The 18,251-nt window shown below is 47.3% G+C and overlaps 1 protein-coding gene across 1 annotated transcript in view; it reads right to left on the bottom strand.

Moving 5' to 3' along the window:
* Positions 1-1,357: 1,357 nt before the first annotated feature.
* Positions 1,358-18,251, bottom strand: part of DDB1 (damage specific DNA binding protein 1) — a 32,915-nt gene continuing 16,021 nt past the window's right edge. The window contains exons 11-27 of the mRNA XM_038564409.1: positions 18,006-18,081; positions 17,802-17,910; positions 15,914-16,092; positions 15,653-15,816; positions 15,469-15,576; positions 15,110-15,317; positions 14,105-14,200; positions 13,870-13,981; positions 12,775-12,898; positions 12,278-12,442; positions 11,501-11,595; positions 5,313-5,483; positions 4,829-4,938; positions 4,396-4,565; positions 4,068-4,170; positions 2,792-2,915; positions 1,358-2,165 (exon numbers count right to left, since the gene is read on the bottom strand). Of these exons, the coding sequence (XP_038420337.1) occupies positions 2,082-2,165; positions 2,792-2,915; positions 4,068-4,170; positions 4,396-4,565; positions 4,829-4,938; positions 5,313-5,483; positions 11,501-11,595; positions 12,278-12,442; positions 12,775-12,898; positions 13,870-13,981; positions 14,105-14,200; positions 15,110-15,317; positions 15,469-15,576; positions 15,653-15,816; positions 15,914-16,092; positions 17,802-17,910; positions 18,006-18,081 (2,198 nt within the window). The 3' untranslated portion in view covers positions 1,358-2,081. The remainder of the gene's footprint in view (positions 2,166-2,791; positions 2,916-4,067; positions 4,171-4,395; positions 4,566-4,828; positions 4,939-5,312; positions 5,484-11,500; positions 11,596-12,277; positions 12,443-12,774; positions 12,899-13,869; positions 13,982-14,104; positions 14,201-15,109; positions 15,318-15,468; positions 15,577-15,652; positions 15,817-15,913; positions 16,093-17,801; positions 17,911-18,005; positions 18,082-18,251) is intronic.

The raw sequence follows: 18,251 nt of genomic DNA, 5'->3' as shown, positions 1-18,251 counted from the left end.
CAGAATGTCAGTTTCCAGAGGATTGCTGGAATTCAATCCTGACTGAATATACTCAAGATTATAGGAAACAAACAAACTGCAAGGAAGGACTCTATGGCTCCCAAAGCCCAGGCTGAAGCCACGGATAGTAATAACCTTCTACTCACTGAGGTCTCCATGCTGCAGGTCGGACCACAAAAAAGCACCAGAATAATCATCCTACCACATGCTCTTTCCGATCTTAGCACCTTATAGTCAATCCTCCAACTAGGATTAACATTTTAAAATAATCACAATGTGGAGACTGTTCGTTGCTTTGCTGCCTCATTAAAGTTGGTCTCTGGCATGGGGGCGAGCCTTTTCAATTCAAACCATGACTTGAAGAATTCAAATCACAGTATTGAGTTTCAAGTTCAAACTGTGGTTTTTGAGAGATGCTGAGGATTTTTTCCCCTTAAGACCCTTAGCTCCCACCCTCAGAAATTCCAGAAAAGGGGGAAAGAACAGTAATGAAACACAAGGAATAAAAAATAAAATAAATACAAGGAACGCTTCTAAGGAAGGAAGCTTATTCCAGAAGACCCCCAAAGCAGAGGTGCTTCCTTGCCCTTTCTCCTTTAAGCTAGAATCTCTCTCTCTCAAAACCACAGTTTGAACTTGAAACCACAATTTTCCTGACACTGTATCAAAGGCTGATTTTAAAAGAGCCTGCCAATATGCCTAGGATCAACCCTACTCTCCGCTGCTGGGACAGAGCAGCCTTTATTCCCACTGGATCACTGGTGGAAATGTGGGTGCAGGCACTCTGACCCACTGAGCTTGAAAGAAGTCAGGCTCTGTTTGCTGTACAGAAGGGTGAACCCCAAATGTGTCCTACTCCTGTATTTTCAAACCAAAGGCGCCAAAGGTTTACTTGATTAAACCAGAGGAAATAAAATCAGACTCCAAAGGGCATGTGGCAACAGGAAGCTGAGAGATGCATGAAGAGCTACTTGCCCCAGCCAAGGAGCAGCGCCTGGGAGCTAGTTGGCCAGACACTGTATACACACCTAAAATGACATAAGGAAAGGCAGCCCAAGCAACTCCCAGGCTCGCCAGGTCACTAACAGAGGCAACTGGGAATCATATGGTGGCTACAGAGTCAACAGCACCCAAAGACCACTGAATTTTAAAAATTACCCCTGGGATCCCACCAAAAATGATTACGTGGCAAAGGAGACACAGAGGTCACTTCACTACTCAAGAGGAGCTGTTGTGGCAGCAAAGTGCCTTGCAGCCACTGCCCTAAAGGAGGGAGACAATGGTGCCCTGAATTAGGCGTCGTGTGACTGGGATGCTGGGGAGTTGGGCAGCAAGAAGGAAAGTGGAAGCAAATGGATCTTTCTTCTTAGATTCTACTTTATTTGGTAAAACTCAGAAACTAACAACCAATTCACCGTCCCCACCTCCTTCTCCCTGAAGAAGGCAGTTCCCCAGAGACAAAAAGGCTGTGGCGGCTTGGGTATCACCCACCATCTTCAGGTTTCAGACTCGGGCAGCTCATGGCCTGGTGGTCAGGCCTCCAGACCCAAAGCTCTCAGGCAAGACAGAAAGCAAAAGGAAGCTCTCACTTCAGAGACAATGAACCCGTCCCGCCCCCTCTTCCCCCTTACCCACAGCCTCCCTGCACCCCCAATCTAAATAAAAAGATAGCAGAGGACAACATATGAGTGTGATACACACACCACACACACACACACACACACACACACACACACACACACACACAGCTTCCTTTCAGCCCAAGAGCTGCAAAATCCCTCCCTGGAAGGAGGACAACTGGCAACACCAATCAAGACTTGGTGGTCCAAAGTGATGGTTGGAATCCTCTGAGACTGGTAAAAATCCAGGGAGAAAATATTCCACCTTCACCCCATTCCCAGGTCTCCAGTGAACTGGTTTTAGTTCAAAGAAATCCCCATTTCCACACAGGTACTGTGGCTTCTGGGACAGCTGGCTCAGGGAAAGGTTTCCCATGGCCAAGAAGACAATGGTGGGGGAGGGGAGCAGGGCAGAGAGCAAAGCCTTCGGGAAGGGCCTGGAAAGGGGATCCCAGCCCTGGGCTAATGGATCCGTGTCAGCTCCTCCACAACTTTGATCAGGTCGTCCGCAGTGGCCTCTCGCTTCATCCCGCTGCCATCATCATACTGCAAGGAGGAAAGGGGAGCGCTGTGAGAGCCACAAGGCTACTCTTCCCTCCCCAGGGAAAGGGGACAGTCAGGAAGAGGCACCTGGCTCCAATGCCACGGCAAGAAGGAAGGTCTCTTCAGAAACCCATACCCCTCTTCTGAAAGGTTCAAGTCAGCAAGACCTACTTACTGACAGCAAAGCTGGCTCAGAGGCTACCATCTGGCATACATTTCTCCCCCTCCCAGGATGTTCCCCAGAGGCACCATCTCCAGTTAGCAAAATCCCAAAACTCCACATTGTGGAAATTTCTCTTCCCTGCAGGATCCTGACCTGATCCAAGAGCCTCCCATCTGTGAGTTGCCAGAGATCCCGCACATGCCTGAACATGCCCTTGCTGCTCCAGCACAGAGGTCACATGCGTAAAGTTCCTAGTACAGTGCCATGACCCTTGGCTACATTCCTTTGCCCTCAGACTCCACCTTCCCACAGGGGAAGGAAACAACTTAGAAAGGGCCACCAGCATTTAAGGATCAAGGCAGGAGGCCCCCAGTGTTCTGAGACCCTACAGCACACCCGGCCTTGCCATGGACTTGTGTCACAGGTGTCGCGTCACAGGTGCAGGGCCAAGTACCACACAACTCACCTGAAGGTTTGCCACAACCTCCTGCATCTTGGGCCGGCTGATGTCCAGGAAACTCTCAATCAAGTCTCCATCAATGAAGCCCGTGGCTGGTTCTGTTTTTCGCTCAGTATGAAAGGATCTCCAGGTGGACGGGGGAGTTAAGGAATGTGTGAGATCTGCAAATAGCCTTACTCTCGGTCACCCCCACCTCTGCAAAGACCACAATCTACAGCAGTCATCAGATGAGAACAGGAAACATTTTCAAAAATCACATTGCTTTTTGGACAGTTTTGGAACTAAAAGACATTAGGTAAAATTATTATCCAAACTAAGGTTTCTCAACTGTTAATGTTTTTAAAGCTACAGATGAGACCCTCCTTAGCACAAAGCCTGGACATATGTGGACCATTTTCTACAAGCGCTCCAGGTAATCAGACATGCACACCGGGAAGAACCATGCTCCTAAGTCTAGCCTGGATCTTCACAGATGAATAAACTGAGGCTTAGTGAGACAAGAGGCATGCCATCAGTCCATCGCCTCCCTCCCAGGCTAGAGCAGGAGCCCTCCCACCTCCTGCTTGGGGAGGACCTTTTCCATCTCCTGGAACGAAAAAATGTCCAGCAATACTTGGATCCTGAGTGTCCTGAGGGGGCTGATCCCTGGGCTTCTGGAAGTTTCCAGCTTCTTCAGTCTTCCCCTTCTTCCACTTCAGTCTTCCCCCTCTCTCATGAGGATTCTCAGATACTGCTGTCCCCAACATCTCCCGAAGTATGCTCCTAAAGAAGTCATCTAAACTGCCTATTTGACATGTAAGGCCAGAAAGACCAAAAGCAGATATATTTCAAGAACACAAATATGTATTTCCAAGATGAACCAGGTAAACTGGATGGTAGGTAGTACATGGGGATTCACTATACTATTTTCTCTACTAGTCTTTGAATTTTTCCATGAGAAAACTGTATTAAAAAAACAGACAGGATCTCTGGGTGGCGCAGCGGTTTGGCGCCTGCCTTTGGCCCAGGGCGCGATCCTGGAGACCCGGGATCGAATCCCACGTCGGGCTCCTGGTGCATGGAGCCTGCTTCTCCCTCTGCCTGTGTCTCTGCCTCTCTCTCTCTCTCTCTCTCTGTGACTATCATGAATAAATAAATAAAATCTTTAAAAAAGAAAATAAAATAAAAATAAAAATAAAAAAACAGAACCAAATACATTTCCTAAGTGGATAGCAGTTTCCAGAAGCAGCTGAGGATAATGCGTCAGTCTACCTGTGCTGGGACATGCCTCTGGGAAGGATATAAAGAGTGCTCAATCTTGCCCACACTCTTGATGACTTTATTGAGTCGATTCTGCATATCCAACAGGAGGTTGTACCAGCTCTCTGACAGCGAGGTCACCAGCCCTGAAGAAGCAAAGGGAGCCGGGAGCTACAGAACACGCAGAGCCCACAGCAAGCATCTTCTACCAAGGGCAGCCCAGGAAAGCAGCACGAGGAAGGACGACCTTGTGGCAGCCTCTGCTAGTGAACTCCTAGGTGGTGTCCAACTGCTCTTCCTCACCCCTCAGAATGGTGGCCCCCTAGGAAAGGGGCCCGTGTGGGAGTGCACCCTGCAGGGGCTAGCCTTACCAATCATGCCATTGACTGTGCCAAAGAGCACCGAGCCCTGTGTAGGAGTGGAAGTCTCGCCCAGATTCTGCATGACCAGAGAGCCATGGCAAAAGACGTTGACAAATTCACCCAGATGGAAGAGACCGACCTCCTGGAGGTGTTGCCGCTCCTCATCAGTGGTGGCAGCACTGAAAGGCAGTGGGAGAAACTCATTCCCTGCACCTCCTGTCCCCACCGGTGGACACTGTGTGCTCAGCCTCTCTGGTGAGTTCACAGTGGCAGAGCCGGTCTGAGAGGCTGCCTGTTGTGGCTTTGATTCCCTTGTGAAAGAATTCTACCTCGTGAAGAGGAGCACCGATGCCTGAAAGAGCACCCAATCAACTGAAAGAGGACGCATCACCAGACCCAGGGGTGCCACCTCCTCCACACTATTCCCAAAGCCACCACTCACCTATCCTTCTGACACACAAACAAGTTAAAGGCATTTTCAGCCCCCAGGAAATTGTCATCATCCAAGATTTCAACAGCACTCATCCAGTTGGGATTGAAGTCTCGAGCAATCTTAAAATAGATAAGGTATAACAAGAAAATATATTCAGCAGTTACACGGAAGCCAGTTCTGGGACCGTCTTTTGGCCAAGGCTGAGAGCCTGCCCTGCAGACGATGCAGCTCTGTATTTTACAACTGCCACTCTAAAGGGATTCTACCCCCAATCTCTGGCCAAAACATCCCATTTGGTTGTAACTGACCAGAAATGGAGCCTACTCAAATTCAAGTTGAGGGGAAGGAGGTCTCTGAAAATACCTAATCAATGCAGAATGTACACCCCAGGGAAAACCTTCTGCCCCCACTGGACTTGATTACCCCCATCACCAGAGAAACACTTGCAGGGGCCAGATCCTAAATGAGAGGTCTGCTCCCGTCCCCCAAATACCTCTTCAAAGTTCCCCTCCATGGGCTTGTAGGCAAGCAGCAGCACCGATCGCATCAGGTCACCCACCAGGATGAAGTCGCCCTTGGTCTTCAGGTAGAGGGCCATGATATTGTTGTAATGATTGCACTCAGTGCGAAGCTCCTTTTCTGTTGTCCACTCATAAAGCCGAACCTGGGAAGGACATCTTGTTTCTCTCAACCTGAGGGGCCCAAACTCTCGGACTGACCACTGTCCCCCTCCTCCACCCTCCATCTGCAGCACCATTTATCAAGGGGCACCATGGGATGTGATATGGTTTGCTGTGGTATTTGCATGAACATTTTTTATTTCAGTATTATATATTTACGAAATACGAAAATAGAGCGAGCACATCAAAACAATAATACAAAGTTTTCCTTTACATAAAAATATGAGTCAGTGTAAAGAAAAATGCTAAGTAATAAACAGTGATGCTAAGGACACAACAACAAAAGATGGTCTTCTCATGACTGAAGGGTGATAACTGACCAGAAATATTTCTGGAAAAAGAAGATCCATCTCCAGTTTCCTGATCACAAAGGAACAAGATGGCCTCCCAACAAACCGTTTTTTCTGAACCCTTCTGAAAACATACATTTCCAGAACATTCTGATGTGAACGCAACAAGAAGAGAAAATGGAATGGAAAGTCCAACAGATACACTGTCAAATAACTAAAGGACTCTTCAAGCGTTAGTCTGTGGCTGCCCAAGGGCTTTTGTCCTCCTTCTGTCTTCTCCACTGCAATGTTTCTTCAGTTACGACCATACTTCCAAACAAACGCAGATGCTTTACAATTAGCATACAGATGAACGGATATTTGGCACAACCCAGTCAGAAAAAGAGAGACTCAACTCCCTGGAGAAGCCTCCACTGGCAGACCCTTCAGGATCCCGGTGGTCCCATCCCTGGCTTCTGCACACACAAGAACTCATGGGCAGAATATATTAAGCCATGATTTCTCGGGGTTGTGTAAAGAACCTGACCTCCAAGATTTATGCATGACAATTACATTGACCACCACACCCCCACTGGCAGGGTCAGGGGTGCCTAGAGCACCCCATATTTGTTAAGCCCAGACTAACAGAGGAAGGAAAATGGGGCCAAATGTTCCATGTGCTACTGGCTACACCCCCTACCCTTCCACTCCACACTCCCAGTCTCCCAACCTGCTGTGAAGACAGTCAAGGCTAAGGTAAGACATCATCAAAACCCAAGATGCCCATTCTTAACCCAACAGGCTCTACATGACTGCTGTCTAATATGGGAGCCATTAACCACATGTGGCTACAAAACACCAGAAATGTGGGGTGCCTGGGTGGATCAGTCACTTAAGCATCTGACTCTTGATTTCCACTCAGGTCATGATCTCAGGTAGTGGGATGGAGCCCTGCATCAGGCTCTGCACTCAGCAGGAAGTCAGCTAGAGATTCGCTCTGTCTCCTCTCTCCCCCTCCTCCTCCCCTTCCCCCAGCACACACTCTCTCTCAAATAAATGAATCACATATCACATCCCATGGTGCCCTTTGATATATGGTGCTGCAGATGGAGGGTGTGTGTGTATATATATATATATATATATATATATATATATATATATACACACATACATATAAAATAAATAAATAAAAGGGGGTGCCTGGCTGGCAGTCAATTGAGCATCTAATTCTCGGTTTTGGTTCAGGTCGTGATCTCAGGATCGTGGGACTGATGATCCCCATGTTGGGCTCTGTGCTCGGCAGAGTCTGCTTGGGATTCTCTCTCCCTCTGCCCCCTCCTGCTCATGTGTGTGCACACATGCTCTCTCTCTCTCTCTAAAATAATAAATCTTAAAAAAAACCCAAGAAAACAAAAAACACACTTGAAATGGGCCTAGCCCAGATTGAGCATACTTTTGAGTGTAAAATATAAATCAGATTTTAAGGTCTTTGTATGAAATACATTCACAAAATATCTTCTAATAATTTTTATATAAATCACATATTGAAATAATAGTTTAGATATATCGGGCTACATAAAATACATTCCTAAAGAATGTATTTATATATTCCATAAAATACATTCCTCATTTAACTTCATCTGCTTTTTACTTTCATTCACATGGCAATAACAAAGTCCAAAATCACACCTGTGGCTCCTATGGTATTTCCTTTAGACAGCAATGGCCTAAACACCTGCTATCCTACCTCGTACCCGACCCCTCCAACTCCTGCCCACGAGCTCTGACCCCCCTGGCGCACAGTCACAGGGCAGCCTCTCCTCTGGCCATCCCCTTTCTCTAACTCAAGGGTGGCTTTTTCACAAGGACTCCAAGCCATCTCCCTCAGCCTCCCACTACGGCTGGGACTGGGGGACAGACGTCCTCCCTGCAATTCCTGCCAGCCCTTTCTCACTTCCATCCTGCCTCCTCCCTAAAATACCAGTCCCGAAGCTCACTCTACCAGACTCTGCCAGCACCACCAAGTCTGGAGCAGCCATGCACACCCCCACCCAACATTCTCTCCAAACAACCTCTTGTAATTCTTGGTGACTTCTACATTCAGAGAAGACCCAATACTGACCTCTTTCCGTTCTTGACCCCCTTCTCCCCACATTATCTTGTCCAACTAGTGGTCACCCCTCAGAGCCTGTCACTAAAAACAACTCCAGAATCTTGTGTCCTCAGTTTCACTGTTTCTCAGATGCCCCGAGTCCCTCAGCATAAACTTTGAAGATTCTCGACCCCATTGCCCACTCTCCCTTGATCCTGCTCACCAAACATAACCCAACTCTGGCATAAGTCTAGTCTTCAACAACAGCTAAGGAAAAACAATGGGAGCCCGATGACTGGTCTCACTTGAACTTCGAGACCACTCATGACAGGGAGTTCCTCAGACTTCCCAGTAACTGGATACTCTCCTGGTCTGTTACACTCCAGGTCCTGAAACAAGAAGCCATACCTCCTCAAACCTCTACTACCTCCACTTCTACCCTTCCTCTCAGCTTCCTCCCAGAGGACGGACACAACCAATAGAGGACCTCCGGTGCTTTCACCATCTGCGGCCCACACGGCGTAGAGGGTCCCCCCTCTCATAGGTCTAGTCAAAAACACGGCTCCAGCCCCTCCTCTCTTATAGACCATTTTCATCAGCACAGAAACATAGTTGTATTTCCACACTCAAAAAACTAACAACGCCCGCCCCCTTCCCCCTCACCCCCCCGCTGCCCTGCAATCACCAAGACTCTTCTTCACTGCAAAACTTGCCAAGAGCATTTTCTAGTTTTCTAATGCTAGCAGCCCTCTCCTCGCAGTCCTGGTCAAACCCTCTTCTATCAGCCTCCCATTCTACCGCTCAAGCAAAGGAGCGCTGGTCCAGGGCAGTATCACCTTCCCTGTTGCTAAAACCAGCGGCCAACTCCAATCCTTAGATTACCTTCTGGCAGCATTTGCCATCTACCAATTCCCTCCTACCTGATAATGCTTTCTTTCCGTAGCTTCCAGTTTTCTCTCTTGGTCCTCTTCACTCATCACCATTCTGTCATCTTCCTCATCACTCCACCAGGACTCAGCCTTCCCATCTTTCCCTCTCAGTGCGTGGGTGAGCTTATGGCACCCCATCCAGACTGGTGGTTTTAAATGCCGTGTCATAACCAGTACCCGGCCATCCTCAGCCCAGCCCTTGCCTGGATTCCAGACCTCTCACCCAGCAACCATCCTGACATCTTCACTAACCCTGACTACTGAAACTACTGACACATGTCCAAAATCAGGCCTCTGATTTCCCTACTGACACATAGTAAGAAAAATATATTTGAGGATGTCTGGGTGGCTCAGTGGTGGAGTATCTGACTTTGGCTCAGGTGGTGATCCTGGGATCGAGTCTCTCTCCCTCCCTCTCTCTCTCTCTCTCTCTCACACACACACACACACACAAATTTGGTCTCTGCCCCACTTCTTGACTCAGAGCTCCTAAAACCCTTGTAACTTCCTAGGTGTGAACAGTATTTTACACTGAGCTCCTAAATCCTCCAGAATTTCCTGGGTGCTAGGAGTCCTTTATTCTGATGAGGTGGATCTTGGTGGTTCCTGGATAGTTCAGGACATGGGCTAGTCACCATGACGAGAAGCCTAGACCTGTATGCCCTCCTCCCCAATCCTCTGGGGAAGGGAGAGGCTAGAGCTTCAGTTAGTGGTTGATCATGCTGGGGCACCTGGGTGGCTCAATGGGTTGGGCATCTGCCTTTGCCTTAGGCCATGGTATCAGGGGTCTGAGGATCGAGTCCTGCCTCAGGCTCTGCTCAGTGGAGAGTTTGCTTCTCCCTCTTCCTCTGTGCATGCTCTCTCTCTCTCTCTCACAGATCGATCAATCGATCGATCATGCCTTGGTGATGGAACCTCCATAAAAATCCATCAAGTACAGGTTCAGAGAGCTCTCGAGTTGGGAGGATGGCATACATCAACTCCACAAGGAAAGAAGCTCCTGTACTCAGGACCCCTGTGGACCATGCTCTTATGTTCATCTGGCTCTGTGTATCCTTTATGATAAGCCAGTAAATATAAGTAAACATTTCCTTGAGTTCCATGAGCTGTTTCATCAAGTATCAAACTTGAGAGGAGGCTGTGGGAACCCAACTTTGTAGCCATGTTGGACAGAACTTTGGGTACCCTGGAGCCCCAGTGCTGGGGATAATGTCTGAAATGAGGACAGTCTCGTGGGACTGAGCACATAAGCTGTGACATCTGACAGCAGCTCCGGGTAGCCAGGGTCAGAACTGAATCACGACAGCACAGTTGCTGTCTTGAGTCAGAAAACTGGTTGGTGTGGGGATAAAAACCCTACACATATGGTGTCATAGTGTTGAGTAAAGAAACATTTCTCTTCACCATCCAAACCCACTCTATTCAGTCTCACCCTGTCAATAAATGGCCATGCCACCCACCCTTCCTGTTGCTCATGCCAAAAGTCTTGGCCCTTTATTCCCCCCAACACACAGGTCATCTTCCATGCAGCATCATAGCCTCTCCGTGTTCACCTCTTCCATCAGCAATCAGCAACCTCCTCCCCGCAACAAGAGGCTGTTGTCTCCATTACCACTACAGCCTCACAGATGTCATCAATCCTGTCCTTGGGCCCCTCCAGCCTTTTCCAAGGTGTAAAGTGATCTTTCCAAGACCAATGTCCAATCACATCCAAATATTTGCTCAAATCCTCCAGAAATTTCCAACATTCTCAGAGTAAAACTGAAAAGTCCTTAAACAGCCTGTGCATTCGATCCCCTGGCTGCTCCTGATTGACCTCTCTGCATCCTCTGGCTCACTCCCACCTCCGACTCCTTGCACTTGGCTTCTCCCAGACACAGGCATGGCTTATCCCTCACTTCCCTCAGGAACCTGCCTGGAGGTCACTGTATCAGCAGAAGCCTCGACCCTGTGATCAAACAACCATCTCCTCCTCCCACCCCATGCTCCTTTTGACACTCCTCCAGTCCCTGTCCCATTTTTATTTTTCACCATCTTTAAAACATATATGTACTATCTGCTCATAAGCCCCAAAGGGCAGCTCTTTGTCCATTTTGTCCACTGCTCTATCTCAACACCGAAATATGCCCAGCCCACAAGTGTTCAACAAATAGGTTGTGAATAAAAACAGCTACCGAAAGTCTTGACTTAATTGATGCTTTCTCACTCGCATACTTCTCAGCACCTTGAACAACCCATGATGCACTGGGGGACTCCAAGAGGGGACACAGGACACAATATTTCCCAAATGTACTTGACTACAAAACTGTTTAAAACTTTTTTGCAAGGGAGGAGGAATCACGGCAGAAGAGAAGCAGACTATTCCACAGGATCAGTATTCTGGGGATATACATAGGATAACGCAGTTTGGCTCACCTTGTTCCATAAGGATGAAATAGTCCCCTGTCACCACACATTTCGGAGTGGTTCTCACCCTTTCCTCAATATCCACAGCACTTAGGATCTGATATGCAAAGGGGCTTCCCATAACGGAGACTAACACCTGAGCCAACCTGAGTTCCTCCCTGGACTCCTAGTTCCACCTCCCATTCCCAATACTCTGTCATTCTTAAAATCTGTCGCATACCCAGCCTCAGGGAACATAAAGGGGACATGCTCTGTAGACGATGGTGTGCAACCTAGGGTGTGATACCAAGTGGTGTGGGCCTCACCGTGCTGTTGATGCTGGCTAACAGCTTCCCATTAAATTCCACCATAGAGTACACAGCTCCTTTCACTTCCTTCTCGGCCACAGTCTGTAGCTTTCCTAAAGGGAGAAAGACAGACTCTGAGACTCCTTTCTTAACTCATCCAAAGAATCCTGATTCCCCCTGGCTCGAATTCCTGCTCCCAAACCACACATCAGAATTCAGGAAATGGAGTCAGTGTCCACTGGGGTTAGCCACCACCACAACTGTGAGCCCCAACATGATGTGCAGGGACTGCAGACTGTGCCTAAGATCTGCCTGCCCCCCCAAAACTGTTGATCCAAAGTCCAAGATGGAGACCAACTCTCATCTTGGCCATCTGAGCTGAGGTTTTTGGCTTGATAGCGAGTCTTTAGAACCATCTTATGTGGGGGAGATGAGAAGAGATGGATAAATGAACACGAAGCGCTAATACTGAGCAACCAAGGGGAAAGCAAATCTAGGACTCCTCTTATCTTGGCGACTAGACTTTCTTACTTATAGTTTACATCTCCCCTCATCTGCCTTTCAAAGAGTAGAAAAAGAAGAAGCACAAGCCAAATTTTACTTGTGTGTCTGCTCACTCCCCTCCCCCAAAATTTATTCCAACCATCAGCAGCCTGAGTGGAAGGAACAAAAGTGCTCAGGTCGTAGCAACTAACCCAAGCTCTTCTGCTGCTTAACTAAGCAAGCTCTGAAACCAAAATGGTTACTTTCCCAGAATTTTAAATCTCTCAATAGCTGGGGACTGTGCCCACTCACCGTCAGAATACTGAAAGACCACAATTCGACCTTGCTTGGGCTCTGCCTCTTCGGGATACACCATGGCTGTGCCCACAATGAAGTACGTGTTGGGGTCTTTGCCCAGCTTGCAGGAGACCAGGCTTAGAGCATACTCATTCTGCAGAAACTGGTGGGCATGAAGCACTGGAAGGAGAGCCAGAGAACATGACTAGCTGCTACTGATCCCCACACATGTGACCCTGTACTCCAGGGGGGCCTCAGCTTGGGTCCACGCACAGTGTCCAGCTCCTGTTCTTCCTATCTCCTCGGCCTGTCCATCCCTCACCAGCCTGTGCTGACAGGAGGCGGCCCAGCACCCTGGATTCCTGGCCAATCCAGAGGCCCCACCCCTCCTTTCTTCTCCTCCTAGAATGGTCTACCACAAGGTCTATCAAACTGTGGAATCGATCAGAGCCCAGAATAGACTGGTTCAGGGAGGACATAGGCACAAAATGACAGAAAAAGCTCATCTGTACCTTCAAAGGTATGCTGGTCAATGATGAGGAGATTGTGCACTTCCACCTCTTCTCCAAAGGAGGTCTCATGCGGTGCTGTGCTGCTGGAGAATAGCTTGCTGGAGCTAACGCTGCTGGACAGGGCCTGAGAACAGAGAACACACAGTCCCTTTCAAAAGCAGACCAGGCACTGGAAGCATCCAGGTGATGGGGTCAGCCAGGATCAGGGAACAGAAGCCGAGTCTGAATGAGGAAAACTGAAGGTTGGCAGCTCAAGTGGAACCTGAAGAACAGAGAGCTCTGGAGGAGAAGGTTCAGGGATGGAGGATATGGAGCCAAATTCCGTATAAAATTGACACAGCAGTCCAAAACAGAACAATCTAATGGTTACTAATTACCATTAAAACAGTGATGCCAACTCAATCAAACCAAGCTAATGAGGAACTAAGGTAACCTAATAAGGGGAGAGACTCCGTATCTCTCAACGGAAAGAGCAGGGTGCACATGAAATAGAAAGGTGTAAGAATCATATAACCTGGATTAAGGAAAGAAGTCTCACCACAGATGTTTAGGAGCAAGAAAAGCATAGAATATGTAATGTAAGACAATCAGCTAATACCTCCAATGAGTCTATTACATGGGGCTGTAAATTGTCCTACTATCCTCTGTATTTCACAAATGAGAATTTTAAAGTTTAGATTTACCCAAGGTCACACAGGCAGCGATAAACCTTGAAGCCAGTTCTGTCAGACTCCAAATCTCACTTCTTACCTATTATGCTATGCTGTCCCCAATTATGCACATCCCACAAAGTATCCAAATTGATGATGAAAGAGAATTATTCATCCTGCAAGGAAGGCTACAGAGTAGCAGAATCACTGACCACCACACTTATCCCCAGTTCTTTCCCCAACGCTCCGAGGGGGCCAAATCCAGCTCACTACCTGTGTTCACACTGGAACCCAACTACCTACCTGCTGTCTGTGGCTGTTTCTTTCATGGCACACTGGAGTAGTTGCTCCCTATGGTTGACAATGCTATACATATTACATGATCCTTTCCAGAAAAGTTTGTCAGCCCTGCTCTAATGCTATCTTTCTCTGTCCGTGCCCTCACCTGGGTGCTAGCACTGGGCCTCAGGGCCGTTGTGCCGCCACTTGTGTCTTGGACTTCGATCCGGCTGGAGAGGACCCCAAAGCACTGGGACACTTCCTGATAGCAGATCTTCCTGGAGAACAAGTGCAGACAGTGCCTCTGAGAACAGGTCTGAGAGGGGAAGCACCCCACACCAACAACCAGATCACTGTGTTCTGCGGCCCTCCTGCCCTGGCCCCCCGACCCTGGCCCTCACCTTGGAGACTCATAGAGGGGAACGGTGCGGATGTGCAGTTTCTGGATCTCGTCGATGGTGCCAATGGTGAGAGTGCTGTTGTTGGCCAGTGCCAGGCTGGAAAGAAGGGTCTAGGTTTAGACTGAGTAGACCCAAGAAAAGAAAGGATACTACAAGGTAACTCCACAAGGGGAAGAAAAACAAGACATAATTACACTAGCTTCCTGCGGGCAATGGTTCTCCACCTGGACTCATGCTAAAAATCACCTGGGGAGACATGACATATTCCCACTGCCACCCCCATCTTATTTATTAACAGGTCCAGCTGAGGTTTTTAACTGTTCTCCATTTAATGCTCTTGTGTAGCATTTGAATCTAGAACAGAGATTCTCAAATTACCATTTGCATTAGAATCAGCAGGAGGGCTTATTAAAGCAGACAGCCAGCCCCTACCCCTCCAAGGTCTGAGTTTAACATTTCTTATCTTTTTTTTTTAAGGACCTTATTTATTTATTCATGAGAGACACACAGACAAAGACAGAGGGAGAAGAAGGCTCCCTGTGGGATCAAGCTGTGAGACAAAGGAGAGGCTCAACCACAGAGCCACCCAGGCATCTCCCTGAGTTTACATTTCTAATGAGTTCCCAACTAGTGCGGTGGCTGCAGGTGAGGGACCATACTTTGACCAAGTCTTGCTTTAGGGGAATGATCTCTAAATCAGGAATTCTGAAACTTGACAACCCTTTGAATAACCTGGGAGGTTTTCTTGAAAATACAGATTCTATGGTCCAAACCCCAGATCTACTGAATCAGAATCTGAAAAGGATTCAAAAAAATATATACCTTTTAAAAAGTGTCCCAGGGATTTCTAATGGGTAGCCCAGATGTGAGAACCTCTGCTTTACGTTTCCCATCTCAGCTACTTACACTGATTTGACTTTGGGAAAAGGCTAGAGGAGGGTTTGAGGAAAACCCCATGATGTCCTCAATCAATGGCTCCTGTTAAAGAAAGGAAAAGAGGCTCACCTGTCAGGATACCCATCAGAGTTGAGGGGACACATGTAGTTGACCTCCTTGAGGTTGACATTGGAAAAGACCAACTTGTGGTTGCTGCTGTAGATGACAGTGGGGCGGTCAGAGCAAGCAAAGACGTTGGTGGTAGAAAGAGAACGGAAAGTCCTCAATACCGTGGGCTGTGTGCCCAGAGTCACCTTCTTACGGTCGCTCAACAGGCCTATAGAAAGAATGGCATCAGGAGAAAGAAGGAAGGAAAGGAAACAAGACAAACAGCTGGGTTGTGAAGGTTCAAAGCAGTACTCAAAGGCTACGGCAACTCTACACTCCTTACTTCTCCAAAAGCCCTCCATTCAAAGTGTTATTCTTACCTGTCTCAATGTTGAGCCCGAAGTAGAAAAGTGCCCCATCTCCCAAGGCACAAAGGAGATAGTGGCTACTCTCAAAAGTGGTCATCAGGATGGAGCGAGGAATGATCTCTGTGGGAAAGGGGCACATTAAGACTTGCTCCATTTTCTCATTCCAACCTTCAAAAGATCCTTACAAAACACCTACCTCCACCCAGCATCTCTTTGTGCAGCAGCTCAAAAGACGGCAGCTTCAAGATACGTGCAGAGATGTCAGTCCACAGGCCAATGGCACAAAGAGGGGACAGCCCATTGCTGTCTCCCAGCGGCGTGATGTCCAAGCAGGCCACTTCATGTTCCATCTCTGTGTGGCTGAACAAAGATGAATATGGCAGAGGAAGGACCCTAAGGATGAAAGAAGCCCCAGAGAATAGGAGAGGAAAAAAACAGCAGACAGATAAACACACACCTGATCTGTCGGAGCTCCTGAGGATGGATCTGCAAGTAGTAGAGGGCCCTTCCCACAGCTACTACCACCTGGCTGCTGTTGCAGGAGGCCACACTGATGTTCTTGCCCTGAGGCTCCTTCCACTCACTGACCAGAGCTTTGGGTTCCTGAGAGACCAATCTCACAGATGCTGAAGTGATCTAGAAAAAGAAGAGCAAGGTCTCCAAGCATCTGCTGGGATCCATACACTAGTGGGAAGGTGGTAAACAGTGCCCTAGTGGAGCCCTAAAAATAAACTACAGAAGTCCTCTCTGCCATATGTATTTTTTCCCTAAACTCCTGCAACGATTAGTTCTGATAGATGCCATTTTTAGTTGAAGCCCCAAATCAGACAAGCTGAAGGCTGCTTCCAACTTACCTACCTGCAACCAGAAAAAAAGCAACTTGTTTTATTCTGATTAAGTCTTGGGAGAGGTAGCAATGGAGGAAGACCCCATGACTACCAGTCTAGCAGTTTTTCTCAACCCAAAATTTAGTCCTCTAAAACAGCCAAGTTCTTTACTGTGCATGAACCATTAAAATTATTTAAACCTTGCAGGTGTCTGGCTGGCTTAGTCAGTGGCATGAGTGTGTAACTATTGAGCTCAAGGTCATGAAATCAAGCCCCATATTGGGTGAGGTGATTATTTAAAAATAAAACCTTGAAAAATAAAATTCTTTAGAAAAGGCTATGAAAATATCTTGAAATACACTTTAAAAAATCTATTTCATCACTGACATAAAACAAAAAGCTGATTGATGACACTGTAACATATGTATCAATTCATCTTAACCTATCAAAGCTGACCTCCTATTAATAATAGATACATGAACTGGAACCAGTCTTTAGGCTTTAGTTAGAAAAACTCGCAAAGCAATGAATCAGTATCTGTACACCTCCCACACTTGGTCCACAAACCAAAATAAACTTCCCTCTGGCTTTTATCAAATCTACCACTGCTAAAAGGAAGACCGAAGTGGATAAAAAGACGGAAAGAAAGTGCCATACCTGACACTGGCAAACATGGACTTTGGCCACAGTTAAGAAAAGTCAAGAGTTGAGGAGGGTATGCAGAAGTGAAGAATGCCAGGGGTCATTCCAAACTAAAATCAACCGGAGGTGGGCATGGTGCTCAGAAATCATGGCTAACAAGTGTCAAAAGGATATGTGACCCCATACTGCATATACAGATTTAAAGCAAATTCAAAACAAAGTAAGAGCTCTGGTTCTAATAATTTATGTGAAAATGCTGTCAATAGTCAAATATGGATGGGAGCACTAGGCCTAAAGAGGTATATATTATTACAAGGTAAGAAAAGTGTCTCAGAAAATAGAGCATGGTTAGTGCTAAAATGATAAACCAAAACCATAAAAAATATTATGATCCCAGTCTGTAAGAGAATGTGAATAAATACAACATATGTATATTTGTACAAAAAAAAAAAAAGATAAAAGGAATAACTCCAAAGTTAAGAGCTGTTGTCTTCTCTGAGTGGTGGGTTATTGGGTAATTTTAACTTTTTTTTCTCTAGGATTTGTTACTTTCAGAGGCATAAGAATGGACTGTTGTGAGGCACCTGGGTGGCTCAGCGGTTGAGCATCTGCCTTTGGCTCAGGGCGTGCGTGATCTCAGGGCCTGGGATCAAGTCCCACATCGGGCTCCCCACAGGAAGCCTGCTTCTCCCTCTGCCTGTGTCTCTTCCTCTCTCTGTCTCTCACCGAGAATAAATAAATAAAATCTTAAAATAAATAAATAAATAAATCTTAAAAGAAAAAAAAAAAAAGGAACTCATAAAATCCTGCAGTGCTCTATACTGCACTCTAGATCAAATTCAAGTCCATGGGGCTTGCCCCATTCTCAGTTACTACCTGGATGAGTTGTTGATGAGCCACGTTGCCACAGAAGAAAGTCTGCTGATCATCCACAAAACCCATCAGTTCGGTTTCTTCCACTTCCTCTCCGTTTAACATGAGGACTCTGCAGGAGGAGGGAAGACTGGGTCAGCCAGACCTGCTCTCCCACCTTGCAACCTTGACAGGAGCATCTGGAGTAGGCGCCAGACTCACCCTTACCTTGTCTGGCCCACAAAAGAGAGCACCAAAGTGTCATCAGTCTCCCGGTTTGGGTCAGACCGCAGTGGCCACAGACCTGGAACAAAGATCAAGGATAAAGATGCAGAGCAGAGCCCAACACTCGGGTTGCCACATCTAAAGAAAGGCAGCCTGGCCTCAAGAAGGAGCAGGAACTTTGTGGAGTCCACACTGAAGCTAAAAGAGCCACTCTCTTCTTTCCTGGCTTTAAGATTCCAAAGAAACTAT

This window comes from Canis lupus, chromosome 18 (assembly GCF_011100685.1).
Source record: "Canis lupus familiaris isolate Mischka breed German Shepherd chromosome 18, alternate assembly UU_Cfam_GSD_1.0, whole genome shotgun sequence".
NCBI lineage: Eukaryota > Metazoa > Chordata > Mammalia > Carnivora > Canidae > Canis > Canis lupus.
Note: the sequence above shows the minus strand (reverse complement) of the source record. Positions and strands in the feature narration are given on the sequence as shown.